Raw genomic sequence first — 16,043 nt, forward strand, 5'->3', positions numbered from 1 at the left:
CGAGACCAATGGTATGGGGTTCAACAAGGCCAAGTGCCAGGTCCTGCACTTGGGTCACAACAACGCTGTGCAAGGCTACAGGCTTGGGGAAGAGTGGCTCGAAAGCTGCCCAGCAGAAAAGGACTTGGGGGTGTTGGTGGATGGCTGGCTGAATATGAGCTGGCAGTGTGTCCAGGTGGCCAAAAATGCCAACGGCATCCTAGCCTGTATCAGGAATAGTGTGGTGAGCAGGACTAGGGCAGTGATCATCCCTCTGTACTCGGCACAGGTGAGACCCCACCTCAAGTACTGTGTGAGTTTTGGGCCCCTCACTACAAGAAGGACATTGAGGTGTTGGAGCATGTCCAGAGAAAGGCTACAAGGCTGATGAGGGGTCTGGAGGACAAGTCTTATGAGGAACGACTGAGGGAACCGGGGTTGTTTAGCCTGGAGAAGAGGAGGCTGAGAGGAGACCTTATCACTCTCTGCAACTACCTGAAAGGAGGTTGTAGAGAGGTGGGGGCTGACCTCGTTTCCCTGGTGACGAGTGATAAGACAAGAGGAAATGGGTTCAAGTTATGTCAGATGAGGTTTAGAATGGGTATTAGGAAACAATTTTTCACTGAAAGCGTTATTAAACATTGGAATAGGCTGCCCAGGGAGGGGGGGGATTCGCCATCTCTGGTGGTGTTTAAAAAAAGGGTAGATGTGGTACTTGAGGACATGGTTTAGAGGTGGTTTTGTCAGGGTAGGTTGATGGTTGGACTTGATGATGTTAAAGGTCCCTTCCAACCTCAGCAATTCTAGGATTCTATACACTGTGTTGTCTTTGCAGGATTTCCGCCGTGCCCCTACAGTTATCTTTTTCAAGACAGATATAGGACCTGCTTTGGAAATGAATCAGGGCTGTACAGCAATCTGGACATTGTCAATAAATTCCTTCCCTAATTTGTAGCAGAAGTTGGAAGGCATACGGAAAATGGTACTGAGGGCTGTGGAAGAGAAGGGAAGTATTCTGAAGGGAGCTGGTACCACTTGCAGAACTGGCTCTGCTAATTTATTCCTGAAAATTTTAGGTGATCTATGAATTTTATGTTCCTGGTTTTCTGGGTACCTAATTTGAAAATCAGCTGCCCCCTTTTCTCTGCAACAGAAGTCAAAGCTGGCTGTACTTTGAATATAAAAGACTATATAATGCTCAGTACTCTGAAAGATCAGTGCTTCACACCAAGCACCTATATTTAGTGAAGTCTTCAGTTCTGCAGGTATTACTGGGGGATTATATACCTCACCTCAGAGGCATTCATCAGATACTGCATTGAAGAGACCCACCGAAAAAAAAGGGCCTTTGAAGAAACCAGTCATTCTGGATTCAGAGATGAGTTTGTGTAGTCCTAACAGTAGATAAGGCACAAGTCCGCACATTAAAAGGCAAGGATTAAATGAAAGACTGAATAATTTCTTGTTCAGTGAGCACTGTTTATCCTGTGCAGTGATTGAGGCAGGGGTCTAGTGGAAAAATAGTTTGCAGTCATGAAATTAAAGACTTTGACTTAATGCACATAGGCAAGTGGGATTTAGGCAGTGTCCAAGGAAAAGTATCATGATCTTCATTCTCCTAATGAAAGATTCTGTATTGTTTGAATCTGAGTATAATTAATCATTCATGAGGGAGGAAAATACAGATATGTATAAGAGGAGCATAAAGATGTCTGGTTTTCCTTCTTGCTGAGCAAGGGAAAGGACTAAATTACACTGATCTCAGTTTGCATGGTGAAGTCTCGGAAGAGAAAGAATAGAGAACACTGTGCTCACTGTAGCACTGCCAAATCTCTCATTTGGGGAGTTTTAATATCTGCTAGGGCTCCTTAGTGGTAGCTATTGAGAGACTCAGAAAATACCACTATGAGTCCTCCAGTAGCTGCTGTAATGTGAGAGGGTGGAAATACGGAGGAGATAAGGGAGGAGCATGGAAAAGAGCGCTCCTCTCCACGTGAAGGGCTGCTATTCCATGGAACAAACTGGAGATTTCTGCCTGGCAATCTGCACAGTTCTTCCTTTCTGGATCCTCTGCACCATACTCGATGACGTACTTCCTAGAGACATCTGAGTTTAGTTTCTTTCCCCCAGGGCTCCAGCCTCTGGACTTTTCCAGAGATAGAGCTTTGCATACTTATTTGGGAGTTTTACTTGTGTGGGATATATGAATAGTATTTAGTAGTATTTTGCTGTAGTCACGATGATGTAAGGAGCTAGGCAAGAAAAGGTTTACAAGTAATTGCGATGTATTTTATTAGACCAAGTGATAAAGTTAGAAAAATGAGGTAACTTTTAAATACTGAAAAGGCTGCAGAATGGATTTACTGATATAAAGGCTTTGGAGTGTAAAGTGCAGTATCCTTCTGACCCCACCTTCATTGTTCTTTGTGTATTGTATCCCCATATTCATGATGAGTTATGGTAAATTTCCCAAACTATAAAAACATTAGTGGATGGGGTAGAAGTACATTTAAAATGAAGACAGGTCTATAAAATGGGGTCATTGTATGGCTCTAGCATATCATTTTATTGCTTATGGAGCAGCATAGACAGTTAGCATTCCTGAGGATCTCCCCTTTGCTATAAAGACGTGGGTGCAATTCACTGTGCTACTGTGAGAAATCTGGGACCTTCTACAAACCTCTGTTTAATACAGGGAGCAACATGCACCCAGGAGCAGCAGCCCTTCTATAAGCTTCTTCAGAATTTCCTGTGTCTTAGTTTAGTTTGCACAGCCAGAAGATCAACAAAGGTTTTCCTTCTCAAAGCTCTTCCAGTGCAGAAGTGCAGATCTTCTCTTTGTAACAAACTTCTGCTTTCATAGGAAATTTTGCTTTTGCAAATACCAGCTCATGAATCACCTAATGAAACAATGCAGAGCCTTTCTTTTTTTTCAGGCAGAAATGCCATGTCAGCATTCAGAAGAACAAAGCATCTACTTTGTCTCACACTGTCTGTCAAGCAAATTTCAGTGAGACATCCAAATATTTTACTAATATTTTACTTGATGAGGATAGATTGAGTTAAAAATTAAGCTGCACATTTTTGTGTTATTATGTTCTCTTTGATTTTCTTTTTTTCCTTTAGAAGTGAGGTGCTATTGTGAAAGATCAGTGAACCATGAACAGGTGAACTTGTCTTATGACAATGTCCAGAAATGACAAAATCTGTTTTGCTAATTTCTTCCTCTTTATTTCATTTTTCAGTGTACAATAGTGACATGAGGCTAGTTATTTTGTCTGAGTGCAAAGTGAAGTTCATAGTCAAGATACAGACAGTGCTGAATGAGCAAACTCTGAAATTATAAATCAATGTTGGCTTGCCTTTTTTGCTGCTAGGTATCAGGCTTTAATCCTAAACAAATCTGCCCTTTAGTTCCTATCTGATATATGTCAGAGGATCATTTGAATTATAGAATAGCAATTTCCTCTGTATCTTCATTCTTCTTGCAAGTGTGTATTTCAGTACAAGGCAGATGGCACAGATTATTTTATATTCATAATGCATATACCTCTAGGAGAGCCACACCGCAGTGTGCTGATGCTGGCTGCATGGGTTATGTGTTCTCAGGAGACTAACATGTTCAGAATGTATTCTTTTGCCCTTTCCCCTGTCGTCTCATGTTTTGCTATGATAGAAGCACTAGCAAGTGAAAGGCTTGTTATTGATTTCTGTGCAGATGTTAATAATTTCCGTGTAACTCTGCATTGGAGTGGCAGTAACTGATGTACAAAATTTGACATATTAATTATTCCTTGATGGAAAGGAGGGCCACTAACCTGAGACACAGCAGCCTATTAACTCTGGATCTGTGGATTCAAAGCAGCCTTAGGTCACAAGTGAAATGAGTGAGGCCACCTCAGTGTAGTCTTTATGGGCGTTTGCTTGCTTCTCAAAGACACCAGACTCTCTTCAATGTGTCTGGAGCAGATGGAAGCAGAAATCCTGAAACAAAAAATGTCTTACTTCCAATATTGCTAGCCTAGCTGGAATCTCAAGTGCTGGAAATCTCAGTAAAGCACAATTTATGAGCTTCCCAGCCTTCTTGCTAGTTGCATCAAAACATGCATCCAAAACGCTGTTGTTTACTCAGTCAAAAAGACAGGTTCAGGAATTTTGGTGTTTGTCTGTCAGTCCCATCCAGTAGGCATAGCTTCAGTTCCAGCAGTTGCAGATCTATGGAGAATTCCCGTGAGCTGGGAATATTAAGTGGACAAGCAAGAGCACACGTGCACCATAGGTCATTAGCAGATATTAAACAGTGAACCCCAAAAATCTGATCCCCAGCCACTGAAGGTATTGCTATCATTACAACAGTGAAAGAAATTTCTTTAGCAACAGGTACATATCAGGCTGATGCTATCTTTGCTTTCAGCCTTATGCCACTATTACCCTCAACTTTTAGTGTAGGAGAGCTCTCTTCAAGAGGATGCCACTTCCCGACTAACCAGCCAGTCAACCTGTACACCTTGTAGCTAAAGCTCTCTTCAGAAATGATATCTGCATCTCTGACTACAGGATTAGATGACCACCACAGAAGCATTATATATGCATCATTATGCTGTTAAAATTGGCATGCCTGACAATTCCTATTCCTAGTCCAGTCACAGACAACCCCACAATAAGGCATCAGCATTTCAAAAGCTGTACTGTGCTGAACAATAGGGTAAATGGCGAGAACAGAAAATTTGATTCTCGCCTCAGTGGAAGAAAAGATCTAATATGAAAGAACAATTGTGCAAAGTCTTAAGACTTGATTGTTTTGTATTTCACCAGCATCATCCAAAATTAATTTCAGTGATTTAACTGGTATTATTATTGAGTTATGCAGTGCCCTAGCAGGCAAGAAAAAATTTAGGTCCTCTAATCTAATCCACTACCTTCTTGTCCTCCAGAGCTGGGCCAGAGTTTGCTTGTGCACTGTGCACTGGAAAAGGGCAGCAGCTTGATGTTTGCTGCAACGGCTCCTTAACAGTCAGCCTCCAACGCTGGTCTGCATCTCTGTATTGGCAGTGGTAACAGTGCGGAAGGACTGAGGCTACAAGACAGAAAGGGGGAACTGGGAAGAGGAAAGAAGTTTAAATTGTAGTCCAGGGTCTTGCAGCATACCCAGCTGCAGACACAAGATAGTACAAACCTGAGGAAGGAAACTAATTAGGATTCCATTAAAAAGAGGAGAAAAAATCTTGCATCACAATGGTCAAAGTGAAACCTTGCTCGCTAATGTAGCCTTAATTCATTTTATTTTGCAGAGACAGCAAGCTCACCATGTTGCTTCGGGAGTCCTTGGGGAATATGAACTGCCGCACCACAATGATAGCTCACATTTCAGCCGCTGCGGGGAACTACGCTGAGACACTGTCCACCATCCAGATTGCATCAAGGGTCCTCAGGATGAAGAAAAAGAAAACTAAGGTAAGACTAATGTATAACTCCCTTCTTGTAATGATGGAGGAGAGAGGAGGAAGGTCCCTACAGGGTCCTTGATGGGGTAGAGCAGCATGTAACAAAATCAGTAATCAATTCCAAAGTGTGTGTGTTTATGTACCCTGTCCTAGGCAAGTGGCTTAGAGCTCATAGCAGAGACTAGGGCGGGTAAACGCTTCAGCTTCAGAGATAGAGGAATGAGTTCAGACATATCTGCTATAGCAGGTTTGTAAGCTGGCCTCATTTAATGATATAGCTGTCAGAGAGCATTTATTTTCAGTTATGCTCTTAGTGCTAATGAAATAATAAGGAATGAAACCGCTGTAGAGTTAAAGGAAATTTGGATTAATGAAGAATTAGATTCTCTATGCTTCTTAGAGAGAGCAGGAGCAAAATAAATGCAAAGCAATGTGTCCATTGCCAGCATTGATGCCCCTTTTATTCCCACTGCTTCTAAATATGGGTGATAGATTTTCCATGGAGAGAGGGTGGGCTGTATTCAGATTCATGTTTTGGAGTCCTGGTTCCTTCTGTGAAGCTTTTGGTGTGAATTAGGCACAATGAATGAATTTTATGAGTTTCATTTAAATTGACAGCGTATGGATTGACAAAACCTTTTTTGTCAATGGATTGATGAGAGACAAGTGAGGGGATTCAGTCCACACACCATCACAGCAGTGTGTCTCCAGAGACATCTGAGTGCACGTTATGCAATTCCACACACTGGTAGTATGACCAAATGGGGATTGTCTTTATTTTCTGTGCCTTATTTGTGTAATGAGTTTTCTTGTTCTTCTTCATGCACACACACACACACAATCAGCAAAGTCTTTTCCAAATATCTGGTTTCTTTGGCCAGGCTCAATTAAGGGAGAGATCCTAATCCATTTGTTCACTTTTTCTTTGGAAGTCTTATGATTCTGAGTGGGATGCAGAGTTGGGGCATTGAGTTCTTCATTAAACACTGTTGGGTTTTTGCTGTAGGACTGTGGATAAGAAGCTTCAGAGCTCTGTGCCTCAGTTCAGAGATTTCCCACTTTAGATGTGACTCTGACCTTTTTCTGTATGCGCTTTGTGCAAGGAGCTGTTTGCAATGCTGAAATGTCATGGTCTCTCTCTTTCCCATATTGCAGTACACATCGAGTTCTTCTGGAGGAGAGAGCTCTTGTGAGGAGGGCAGGATGCGGAGGCCAACCCAGCTGAGGCCTTTCCATTCTAGGAACACCGTTGACCCAGACTTCCCTATTTTGCATTTATCAAGTGATCCTGATTATTCATCCAGCAGTGAGCAGTCGTGTGACACGGTGATTTATGTTGGCCCCAATGGCACTGCCCTTTCTGATAAGGAACTGACAGATAATGAGGGTCCCCCTGACTTTGTTCCCATAGTTCCTGCTCTGCAAAAGACAAAAAACGAGGGCAGGTTGGAGGAAGTTAATGAATCAGGGCCCAGCACATCTGAAAGAGACTGCCTGAAGTGCAACACCTTTGCAGAGCTCCAGGAGAGGCTGGATTGCATAGATGGTAGTGAAGAGACGGACAAATTTCCCTTTGAAGAGATGCCTGCTCAATTTAGCTCAGACCAGATGTCTAAGTGCTCTGTCTCAAGCCAGCTGGCAGAGCTTAGCCACTTACCAGAGTCAGATAAGGAAGATACGATGCCAGAATGTCAGCATCCTGAAAGAGAAGCCAAGGAAAATATAAATGCAACACCCAGCAAAACTAAAAGAAATCATTCCCCTGTTCCTTCTGGAGCTCTTACTAATGTTTCAACTCCTTCTTCTCCCAGGAGTGTAACAGGCAGCTCTAGTAAAGAGCTTAGCTCTTGTCAGTTAGTACACAGCACCAGCTTGCAGAGCAGCAGAGAAAGTCTCAACACCTGTGGATTTGTAGAAGGCAAACCTCGACCAATGGGTTCACCCCGGCTTGGCATCGCGAGCCTCTCGAAGACATCTGAGTACAAGCCACCAACTTCTCCTTCCCAGAGGTGCAAGGTCTATACACAGAAAGGAGTCCTGCCCAGCTCCACTCCCCCACCAGCTCCCCTGAGTAAGGATACTGGGATGACATCTAGTGAATCTTTACTGCAGCCAGAAATCCGGACCCCACCTGTAGGCATGAGCCCTCAGATCATGAAGAAGCCAGTATCCTCCAGCAATGGGGATTTCGAAGAGACTGTTCTTGATGAAGATCGGCAACAAAGCATTTCGCCAGAATCCAAGAAGGAGATTCTGAGCACCACCATGGTGACTGTGCAGCAGCCGTTAGAGCTGAATGGAGAGGATGAGCTGGTGTTCACCCTTGTAGAAGAGCTAACCATCAGCGGGGTCCTTGACAACGGGCGCCCAACAAGTATCATCAGTTTTAACAGTGACTGCTCTGTTCAGGCTTTGGCCTCTGGGTCTAGGCCAGTCAGTATCATCAGCAGCATATCTGAAGACCTCGAATGTTACTCCAGTGCAGCTCCTGTGTCTGAAGTCAGCATCACACAGTTCCTTCCACTTCCAAAGTTGGGTCTGGATGACAAATCCCAGGATGATGGCAGCAGGCGCTCATCTATCAGCTCATGGTTGAGTGAAATGAGCACAGGGAGTGATGGTGAACAGTCGTGCCACAGCTTCATAGCCCAGGCATGCTATGGGCATGGGGAAGCAATGGCGGAACCCCCTGTCTCCGAGTTTGCGAGCACCATACAAAGTGCCAGCATGATTTGTGTAAGTGACAAACAGAAGCCAGTGTCTGACAACATGCTTATACTATCAGAAATGGGGGAGGAAGCTTTCGGCAAAGTGCCACCCATCAAAGGCTGTAAAATATCAGCTCTAGGGAAAACTACTGTCACAATCAAAAACACTGCAAGCCTCAGCAGCTGTGAAGGCTACATCCCAATGAAGACAAACATTACTGTGTATCCATGTATTGCCGTTAATCCCTTCAAAGCACAAGACACTGATGACACTGTACCGGCAGTAACTGCAGACCCAAAGGTTGCTCATCCCCATGATGGGAAAGAATCCAGTGCTAAGAAGGATATCAAATTTGAAGATCCTTGGCTGAAGAGAGAAGAAGATGTAAAAAAAGACAGCTCTGGCAGCAGTGATGGGTCAAGGCCTGACACGGCCACTGTTTCAGCCAAGCCTGAGCACAGCACAAAGCAGTACTCAGCAGACAGGTTTAGCAGCAGCAGTGGGGACACCTCTATCTCCCCAGGATCTGACAGTCTAAAGAGGATTGTGGATGGGTGTGAGGTGGCAGTATCTGGCTGTGCAACCCAAAGCCCTGTTCACTCCAGTGATGGCTTGAAGAATGGCAGTCTCCCTCGAGGGCTCCCAAAGGCAAGCAAGCCAGAGGAGCCTGACAGTCACCTCCATCCTACTGCCATGGACACCAGTGGAGTCAGCTCTCCTGCGCTGCCGCAGTTTTCTAAGGCTAGCCTTGATAAGAAAATGGCCTCTCCCAAACACTGTGTCCTCACTCGTCCCAAAGGGACCCCTCCTCTGCCACCAGTGAGAAAGTCAAGCTTGGATCAGAAGAACAGAGCCAGCCCCCAGCACAGCGCAGCCAGCAGCACCACGAGCAGTCCCTCCAGCCAGCCTGGGTCCTTCCTGGCCAGCTTCCCCGAGGAGCTGAATGCCAAACAGAAGGGCCTTGGCATCGACAACAGTAGCAACAACAGCAGCAGCAAGCTCTTCAGTGCCAAACTGGAGCAGCTCGCCAGCAGGACTAACTCCCTTGGGAGGTCCACAGGAAGCCACTATGAATGTTTGTCGCTGGAAAGAGCGGAAAGCCTGTCCTCTGTGAGCTCCAAACTGAGTCCTGGCAAAGACACCACCATGCCTAGGGCTGGAAGGAGCCTCAGCCGCAGTGTTATGTCCTCACCCACCAACTCGGGCCTCTCCCAGTCTGCAGGTGCCTCCCCGAAAGCCAGCCAGTCGAAGATCTCTGCAGTCAGCAAGCTCCTGCTGGCGAGTCCCAAGGCCCGCAGCCTATCTGCCTCTGCCACCAAAACGCTCAGCTTCTCGACCAAGTCTCTGCCTCAGTCTGTAGGGCAGAGCTCCAGTTTGCCTCCAAGTGGGAAGAACATGTCCTGGTCAACGCAGTCCCTCAGCAGAAATCGGGGCTCCAGCCTTGCTTCCAAATTGCCCCTTCGGGCTGTCAATGGTCGGATTTCAGAGCTGCTCCAAGGGAGTGCCAGTGCCAGAGGCTTACAGCCGCGGGGAAACTCAGAGGCAGATGAGCGTGGGGGCCTTCCTGGAGATGAGAAGCCAACTGTTCACATGCTGCCTTCACCTTACAGCAAGATCACCCCTCCTCGGAAACCTCACCGCTGCAGTAGTGGTCACGGGAGTGACAACAGCAGTGTCCTGAGTGGGGAGCTGCCCCCCGCCATGGGGAAAACAGCCCTGTTCTACCACAGTGGGGGGAGCAGTGGCTACGAGAGCATGATGAGGGACAGCGAGGCGACGGGAAGCGCCTCTTCAGCACAAGACTCCATGAGCGAAAACAGCAGCTCTGCAAGCGGCAGGTGCCGAAGTCTCAAAAATCCAAAGAAACGATCAAATACAGGTAAGCTCGCAGTGGTGTGAAAGAGGAATGCAGACCAAAGCAGATAACTAGTACCTGGTGGGGAGGCTAACCCTAAAGGTGAACTAATTCAGTACAATCTATAACTCTTAGCAGAGAAGCGCGGCCAGGGAAAGTGTCCTAGGTTCTGAGTTTCTTCATTTTGCAACATGCACAAATCCTGTGTGGTTGCATTGCCTTTGTGGTGGAACCTCCCCCTCACCATTTCACTTAGGTTTACTTCACATGAACAGAAGAACATTTATTCCTAAAACTGGTTAGTTTTGACAATGGCAGCCATATTCAAGTATTTATTTATACAAATATTCTTCTGATTTAATTCCAGAAAGATGCCTTTGTGCAGCAGTGAAATGTAACTGTTATTCTTAAGTACTTTGGGCACAGACTCCCCTCTTGGTATGCACAGGTTTCACCAGCACAAGACCAGAGTCTTGCTGAATAGCAGTGTCTGTTTTGAGCCCACAAAGGTGCAAGATGCCCCACAGCTGAAACCACTGCTGAGTTCCTTCTTCCCACTTAGAAAATGGAACAAAGTTGTGCCCATGCCCCTTGAAAGATGTCATCCTGCCTCTGAGGCTCTTGGTTTTTAACTTTTGAGTTATGAGTCCCTCTTTTCCCAGTAATTTATTGATAAAAAAAAATAATATATTAATAATAACATATGGGAATTACTGCACTGAAGCGCTTGCAAATCTGAAACCTCTTTAGTGGTCATGGAAAGGATCAGAAAGATTTCAACTTTATTCAGATATAATCCCCCGTAGCTTTCTCACTACATCAGGACTTTTTAATTAGACGGCAAAAGCCTTCTGGGTCATACCAAGAGTCTGTGCAGTTTGAACTGGTACATATTCCCACCAGAACGAGTTTCTGAAAATTGCAGGACCGGGATGAGAAGCATCCATCAGCTAGTCACCTCACCTTTTTCTTGGGTGTTGTTTTCCCAACCTGAAGTGTGAGTCCTACCTAACCTACTTTCGAAAAAAATGCACATTGTCATTGGAACTGGTGTGCAGAGGTATGTGAAATACAGTGGTTACTTATCCTACAGTAGTGCTGGCTGTCTAAAATATGTTATTCTCATAGAGTTCCTGATTCACCAGCCATTCCTATTTGCTGGGATACTCACCTCTGGGATTCATTTTCAGTGAACAGAGTAATGCATAATTCTCCCTTTCTTTATGCTCTTGACTGTGGTAGCAGGAAGAACATGTGAAGAACAGATGTGAATACAATAGATACCACTATTAAAACCATATCCATAAGTGCATGACTGATTGTACCTGTTCAGAGGGTGCATCTGAAAGTGATCACTCTACCCAGTGCACGCACAGACGAAGTGATGAAATAATCTTTCTGAAGTTAACTTTGCATCCTATGAGAAACCCTCTTTCCTATCCCTTCAGTTTACATGGCAATAAATTGATTTTCCTCTTTCTGAGGAGCTGTTCTTTTGATAGCTCCTTTTAAATACAAACTTTTTGATGGTAACTTGCAAGAAAAAGAAGGATGATTTGTATATTGTGGAAAAGGAAAACAAAGCTGTCCACAGAGATTGCGTTCCTGGGTGTATACTATCAACTGGATGGTATCTTGTAGAGAAGCTGCCCATATAATATGGAGGTTTTCCATAGGACTTTTAGATGAAAAAAATTATCAAGTTCTGTGAAAACAGGCAGCTGTGCAGGTGAGGGAACAGAGAGAAAATTGCAATGTAGATTTATCTGTATTAGACACTACAGAACACACATCCCCCTTCCCTGGGGGAGATACTTAAAAAAATACTCTGAGAAGAGCTTCAGGCAGAGCCTGTGGATTTTTTAGACTCCAGAGTTCATCCCAAACTTAATCAGTAGGAGACCAGGATCTGTTTACTCTGCTCATAAAACTGGTTGTTTCATTTCAGTTCTGTCTCTCTGCTTAGATAGCACATTGGAGGCTGGACAAGGCTGGACGTACAAGCGAGGAAAACATTGTTTTGTAATTACAGAAGAGCTTCAGATCTGTGTATTGCACTTTATATCAGGGTTATATTTTGGCTTACAACTTTGGCTTTCGATAACCCCTGTGTAGGACAGAACATTGTGTCAGTGGCAGTGAAAAGGGACTTAAGAAGAGAGGACTGTCTGAGACGCAGGTATCAGGTTGTTTTTGTAGTAGTCTGGAAGACACAGCTGGAGAGAAGAGGCTTTTCCATGGTCTAGCCAGCCTTGTCCGACCTGGCAGAGCAGTGATGCTGGTTTGTCATGCTGTGCAGATACACAAAGTGAGGGGGTGAGCAGGTACTTTTCCTTTGCAGGATACATGGAGAATCTAAGCTTTGCTGCTTTTTTACTGCTATGTAACATCTGACCTGTGTTTTTCACCACATACAGCTTTTTCGTTGGCTGACAGGTTAATCTCGTTATTCTAATTTCTTGTTAGGTTTAGTTCTTCTCTCCCTGGTCAGCAACATTGCAGATACCTACCCATTGTTGGACCTGAATCTCTGGGATGGAGGGTTTTCAGTGGAGGGTCTATGTCCCTGGAAGTTGCCTGCCATGGTGGGCTCAGCATAGCCTGACACGTTGACTTCCCTCAAAGTACTTTGCAAAGCTTCTGTCTTAATTCAGCCTGTTACCTGATGTGGAGAGATTCTAAATGTATTATTTCTGATACTTTTGAGAGTGGTCGTCTATATTTGCAAGTAATTCCTGTATTGTTTTGAATGACTTGTATCTGTGTGTAAGTAAAACAAGGGGTTTTATGCAAATTGAAAAAATAGTCTTTACTACCTTCTATATCTCTAGCAGCAAACCACTCCCCAGAAATTAATAAGGCTTCACTTTCTTATAACCCAGCTCCTGTTTGCATTTGGTCTTGCAGCAGTGAAATCATAATTCTGTTTTGATGTGTTTGATAATAGTATAATTTTTCACATGTCAGCAGATTTATAATGTCATAAACCCAGGATTATGACTTCAATGCAGGAGAACATGAAGGAGAAGCTGATATATAAGGGAGAATAGAGCTGTTCACAAATATATTTTTATTGCATAATAAACAAAAAAAAAGCAAAGGGTTGCAATCTTTCACCCTCTGTAATATCTACCTTCTATAGGTCTGTTCTAGTGTGAATGTTCTCTCTTAAGGAACACTTTTTAATGAAAAAGATAGCAGACAAAGGTTCTGCGCTCTTAAAAGACAGATATTATTTTAATACATAGTGTCAAGAGCATTGGACCTTCCCTGATTTGCGGTCACAGATCCACTGTGCTGTAATGGATATGGCACTATAGATATGCTCATTTCAGGTCAGGCAACCTTGTCCACTTTATTTATGATTATTATTAACAGAAATGCTAGCTGTCAGACACGATCAACATGAATCAGCCCAAGGCCCCTGTAAGAGGAGCTATAAAGAGTCTTTAAGAGAATCACCAGCAGCCCTGTCAGATCTCACAATTACTTTTGAAGTTCTGACACATTGGAGAGACATTTTTTTTTTTTTTGAGATTAAGATCTTGTCTTTCAATGCTCTTAAGTGCGTTATTTGTATGTGTAGGTGCTTCTGCCCTGAATGTCATACATGAAGCCTCAGACCTGCATTGACAGCTTTTGGAAGATAAAGCTAGTTCATATCCTTCAGTGTTAGCCTTAGGTTGAATTTTGGGCTCTGCCTGGGTACCTTTACATTTCACAGACAGCCCAGTATTGTGTGTACAAAATTAAAAGAAAATTAAAAAAAATATTTACCTCTTGCTTCCTGGTGCCTATTGAAAAATCATATGTTTACATCATGAAGTGCATAAGCCTTTCCCCTGAAGCTAACCTATCCAGTTAATAAACATTTCCATCTTTCTAGCATTTAACATCGGTCCTATAACGTCATATCGGCATATATTGCCCCAAAGTGACTGCTTATGGCAGAAACAGGGCTATTTAGCCCTGATCTATGGCTGTACATTTCAAAGCTTTGTACAGCTGCTCTTTAATCTGCCCTGTGGTGTAAGTATTATTCCAGACCCCATTTTACAGAAGGAGAAAAGAAGGCAGAAAACTTCACCGACTTGCTCAATGCCTACAACTAAGTGAGAGCCAGATCCAGGGTTAAGTTACAGGCACCCTTGACTCCTAATCTCAACCTCAGCTGACTTGGCTGCACATCCTCCCCTGCCCTTGCTGAGCAGTGGAGAGGAGGGTTTCATTTGTTACTTTCTTTTTGTGGCAGGCACTTCCTCCCTCTCCATCTGCAAGCATCTGTGCTGATGTTTTCTCCGGTTTCTTCGCTCACTCCATTAGCCTTTCCAATTGGCATCTCAGCCGTATTTCAGGCTCTGACTCTGTAGTCTCCCCTCTCTCAGGTAGGCAGTGCTGTCTTGAGTGGGGCACTGAAGTGTTAGGGCATAATTTGTACGGTCATCACTAGCACCACTTTTATATTATTTTTAATTCCTCAGAAATTTCAAGTGCAAGGGCCCAATGCTGCTTCATGGAAAGGCAATGACAAGAGTGCTTTTGTAATACGTACTAATGTGCGTGGTCAGGAAATGCATTCTGGCTGACCTCCATTTTAGGAAAGCCATATTTGTATCCCAGGAACATGACAGGTATGAGAGGGAGGCAGGCGGGGTGGCAGATTAGGACTTGCAAGATCTATGCTGTATTCTCTGTTGTGCTGCTGGTTTGCTGTATCACCTTGGGCAACTCATGTAATTTCTGTGCTCCCTGGTTACCAGCTCATAAAACTAGATAATGGTGTTGTGAAAAAAAGTAACAGCAGGGTCCTTAGATCGGAAGTGTTACCTACCTGCTATTTTGCTCTTCTGCTTGGGTTTTTAGCATCTTTGCCCCAATTTAGTTTGGATGCACATGGACATTACTTTAAAATAATTCTCAATACAAAACATGACTGGATGATTTCAGAGATGCAGCTTTGGTGCTAGCTTCAGGTCCTGCCCGCTGGGGGCTGGTCCTGCCCGCCAGGCAAGAGCCCAGGTTCCATTGAGGTTCACCCACTAAAGCCAGGTCCTGTTTGCACTCCCATGTAATGGGCACAAATCTCTTGTTTCTGCCTTTTACCCCCCTCTGCTACAGATATTACTTACCAGTTCCTTCCCCTTACAACGTTTCAGAGCTGCCTGTAAAGACACCTTCCCCTGGAACAGCAGAAAGGCGGGGGGGCCTCTGAGATGGTTCATCACAGACCGAGGCTCTTTGTGGAGACCACAGACAACTTCCTGAGGCTGTTTTCTTTCCTGTTCCCTTTCAGAATAGGGTTGGGCACCTAAGAAAGTCCCCATCCCATGTAACATCAAGTTAGACCTAAGAGCTGCAGTTTATCACTGCTTGCAGCGCTCTGCGGAGTTGGGACGGACCTCTGCGAAGGAGTGTGTCTCCTTTGATTTCTTTAGTCGCGGTTTTGTGGAGCTGCGTCTAAGCCTGGATCTTTACTGGTGTTGGGGCTGGTGTGCCAGGGTGAAATGCTCGGGGTAGTGCTCTGTGGCCCAAGCAGGCTTGGGGGACCGGTGTGTGCAGCAGCCAGCACAACACACCGGTGGGGACCACTGCCTGTCAGCTGCTATGCACAGACCCACACCTGGGGGCAAAGACCCAGGACTTGGGCATGAGAGGAAAATGTGACTCATGTCAAGGATGGAGACAGTCAAAGAGGTGAGGCTTATGGGAGGAAGTCCTTACCCGTAAAGTGCTTTCAAGTTGGGTCAGTCTGGGCCAGTTCAGATTTCGTGAACGTTCAGCATCAGTTAGCATCAGAAAACAAAAATCTAAGGGATGCTATTGATAGTAAGGCCAAGTAGAAATGAGACCGGGAGAAAATCAAGGTTTTCAAATTCTGTCTTCCTGAACTTTAGACCTGTGCCCTGAGTTGGAGTGTGTATCTCAGCATTTGCAGGATCCTGCAATTGCCAGTCCAGAATAGGATTGGCACGCGTTAATGTGCGTGTGTGTTTGTGCACATGCTTTAATCTTTGCACAGGGAACCTGTCTGACTATAGATAATTAAAGATTCCTGC

General features: G+C 44.5%; 1 protein-coding gene across 1 annotated transcript in view; it reads left to right on the plus strand.

Annotated features, from left to right (window-relative positions):
- The window catches only part of KIF26B (kinesin family member 26B), a 305,891-nt gene that overhangs the window by 278,554 nt on the left and 11,294 nt on the right, over positions 1–16,043 (plus strand). The window contains exons 10-11 of the mRNA XM_009893663.1: positions 5,271–5,433; positions 6,579–10,011. Coding sequence (XP_009891965.1) covers positions 5,271–5,433; positions 6,579–10,011 — 3,596 coding nt within the window. The remainder of the gene's footprint in view (positions 1–5,270; positions 5,434–6,578; positions 10,012–16,043) is intronic.

Source organism: Charadrius vociferus, unplaced genomic scaffold (assembly GCF_000708025.1).
Source record: "Charadrius vociferus isolate BGI_N301 unplaced genomic scaffold, ASM70802v2 scaffold309, whole genome shotgun sequence".
NCBI classification, from domain to species: Eukaryota; Metazoa; Chordata; class Aves; order Charadriiformes; family Charadriidae; genus Charadrius; species Charadrius vociferus.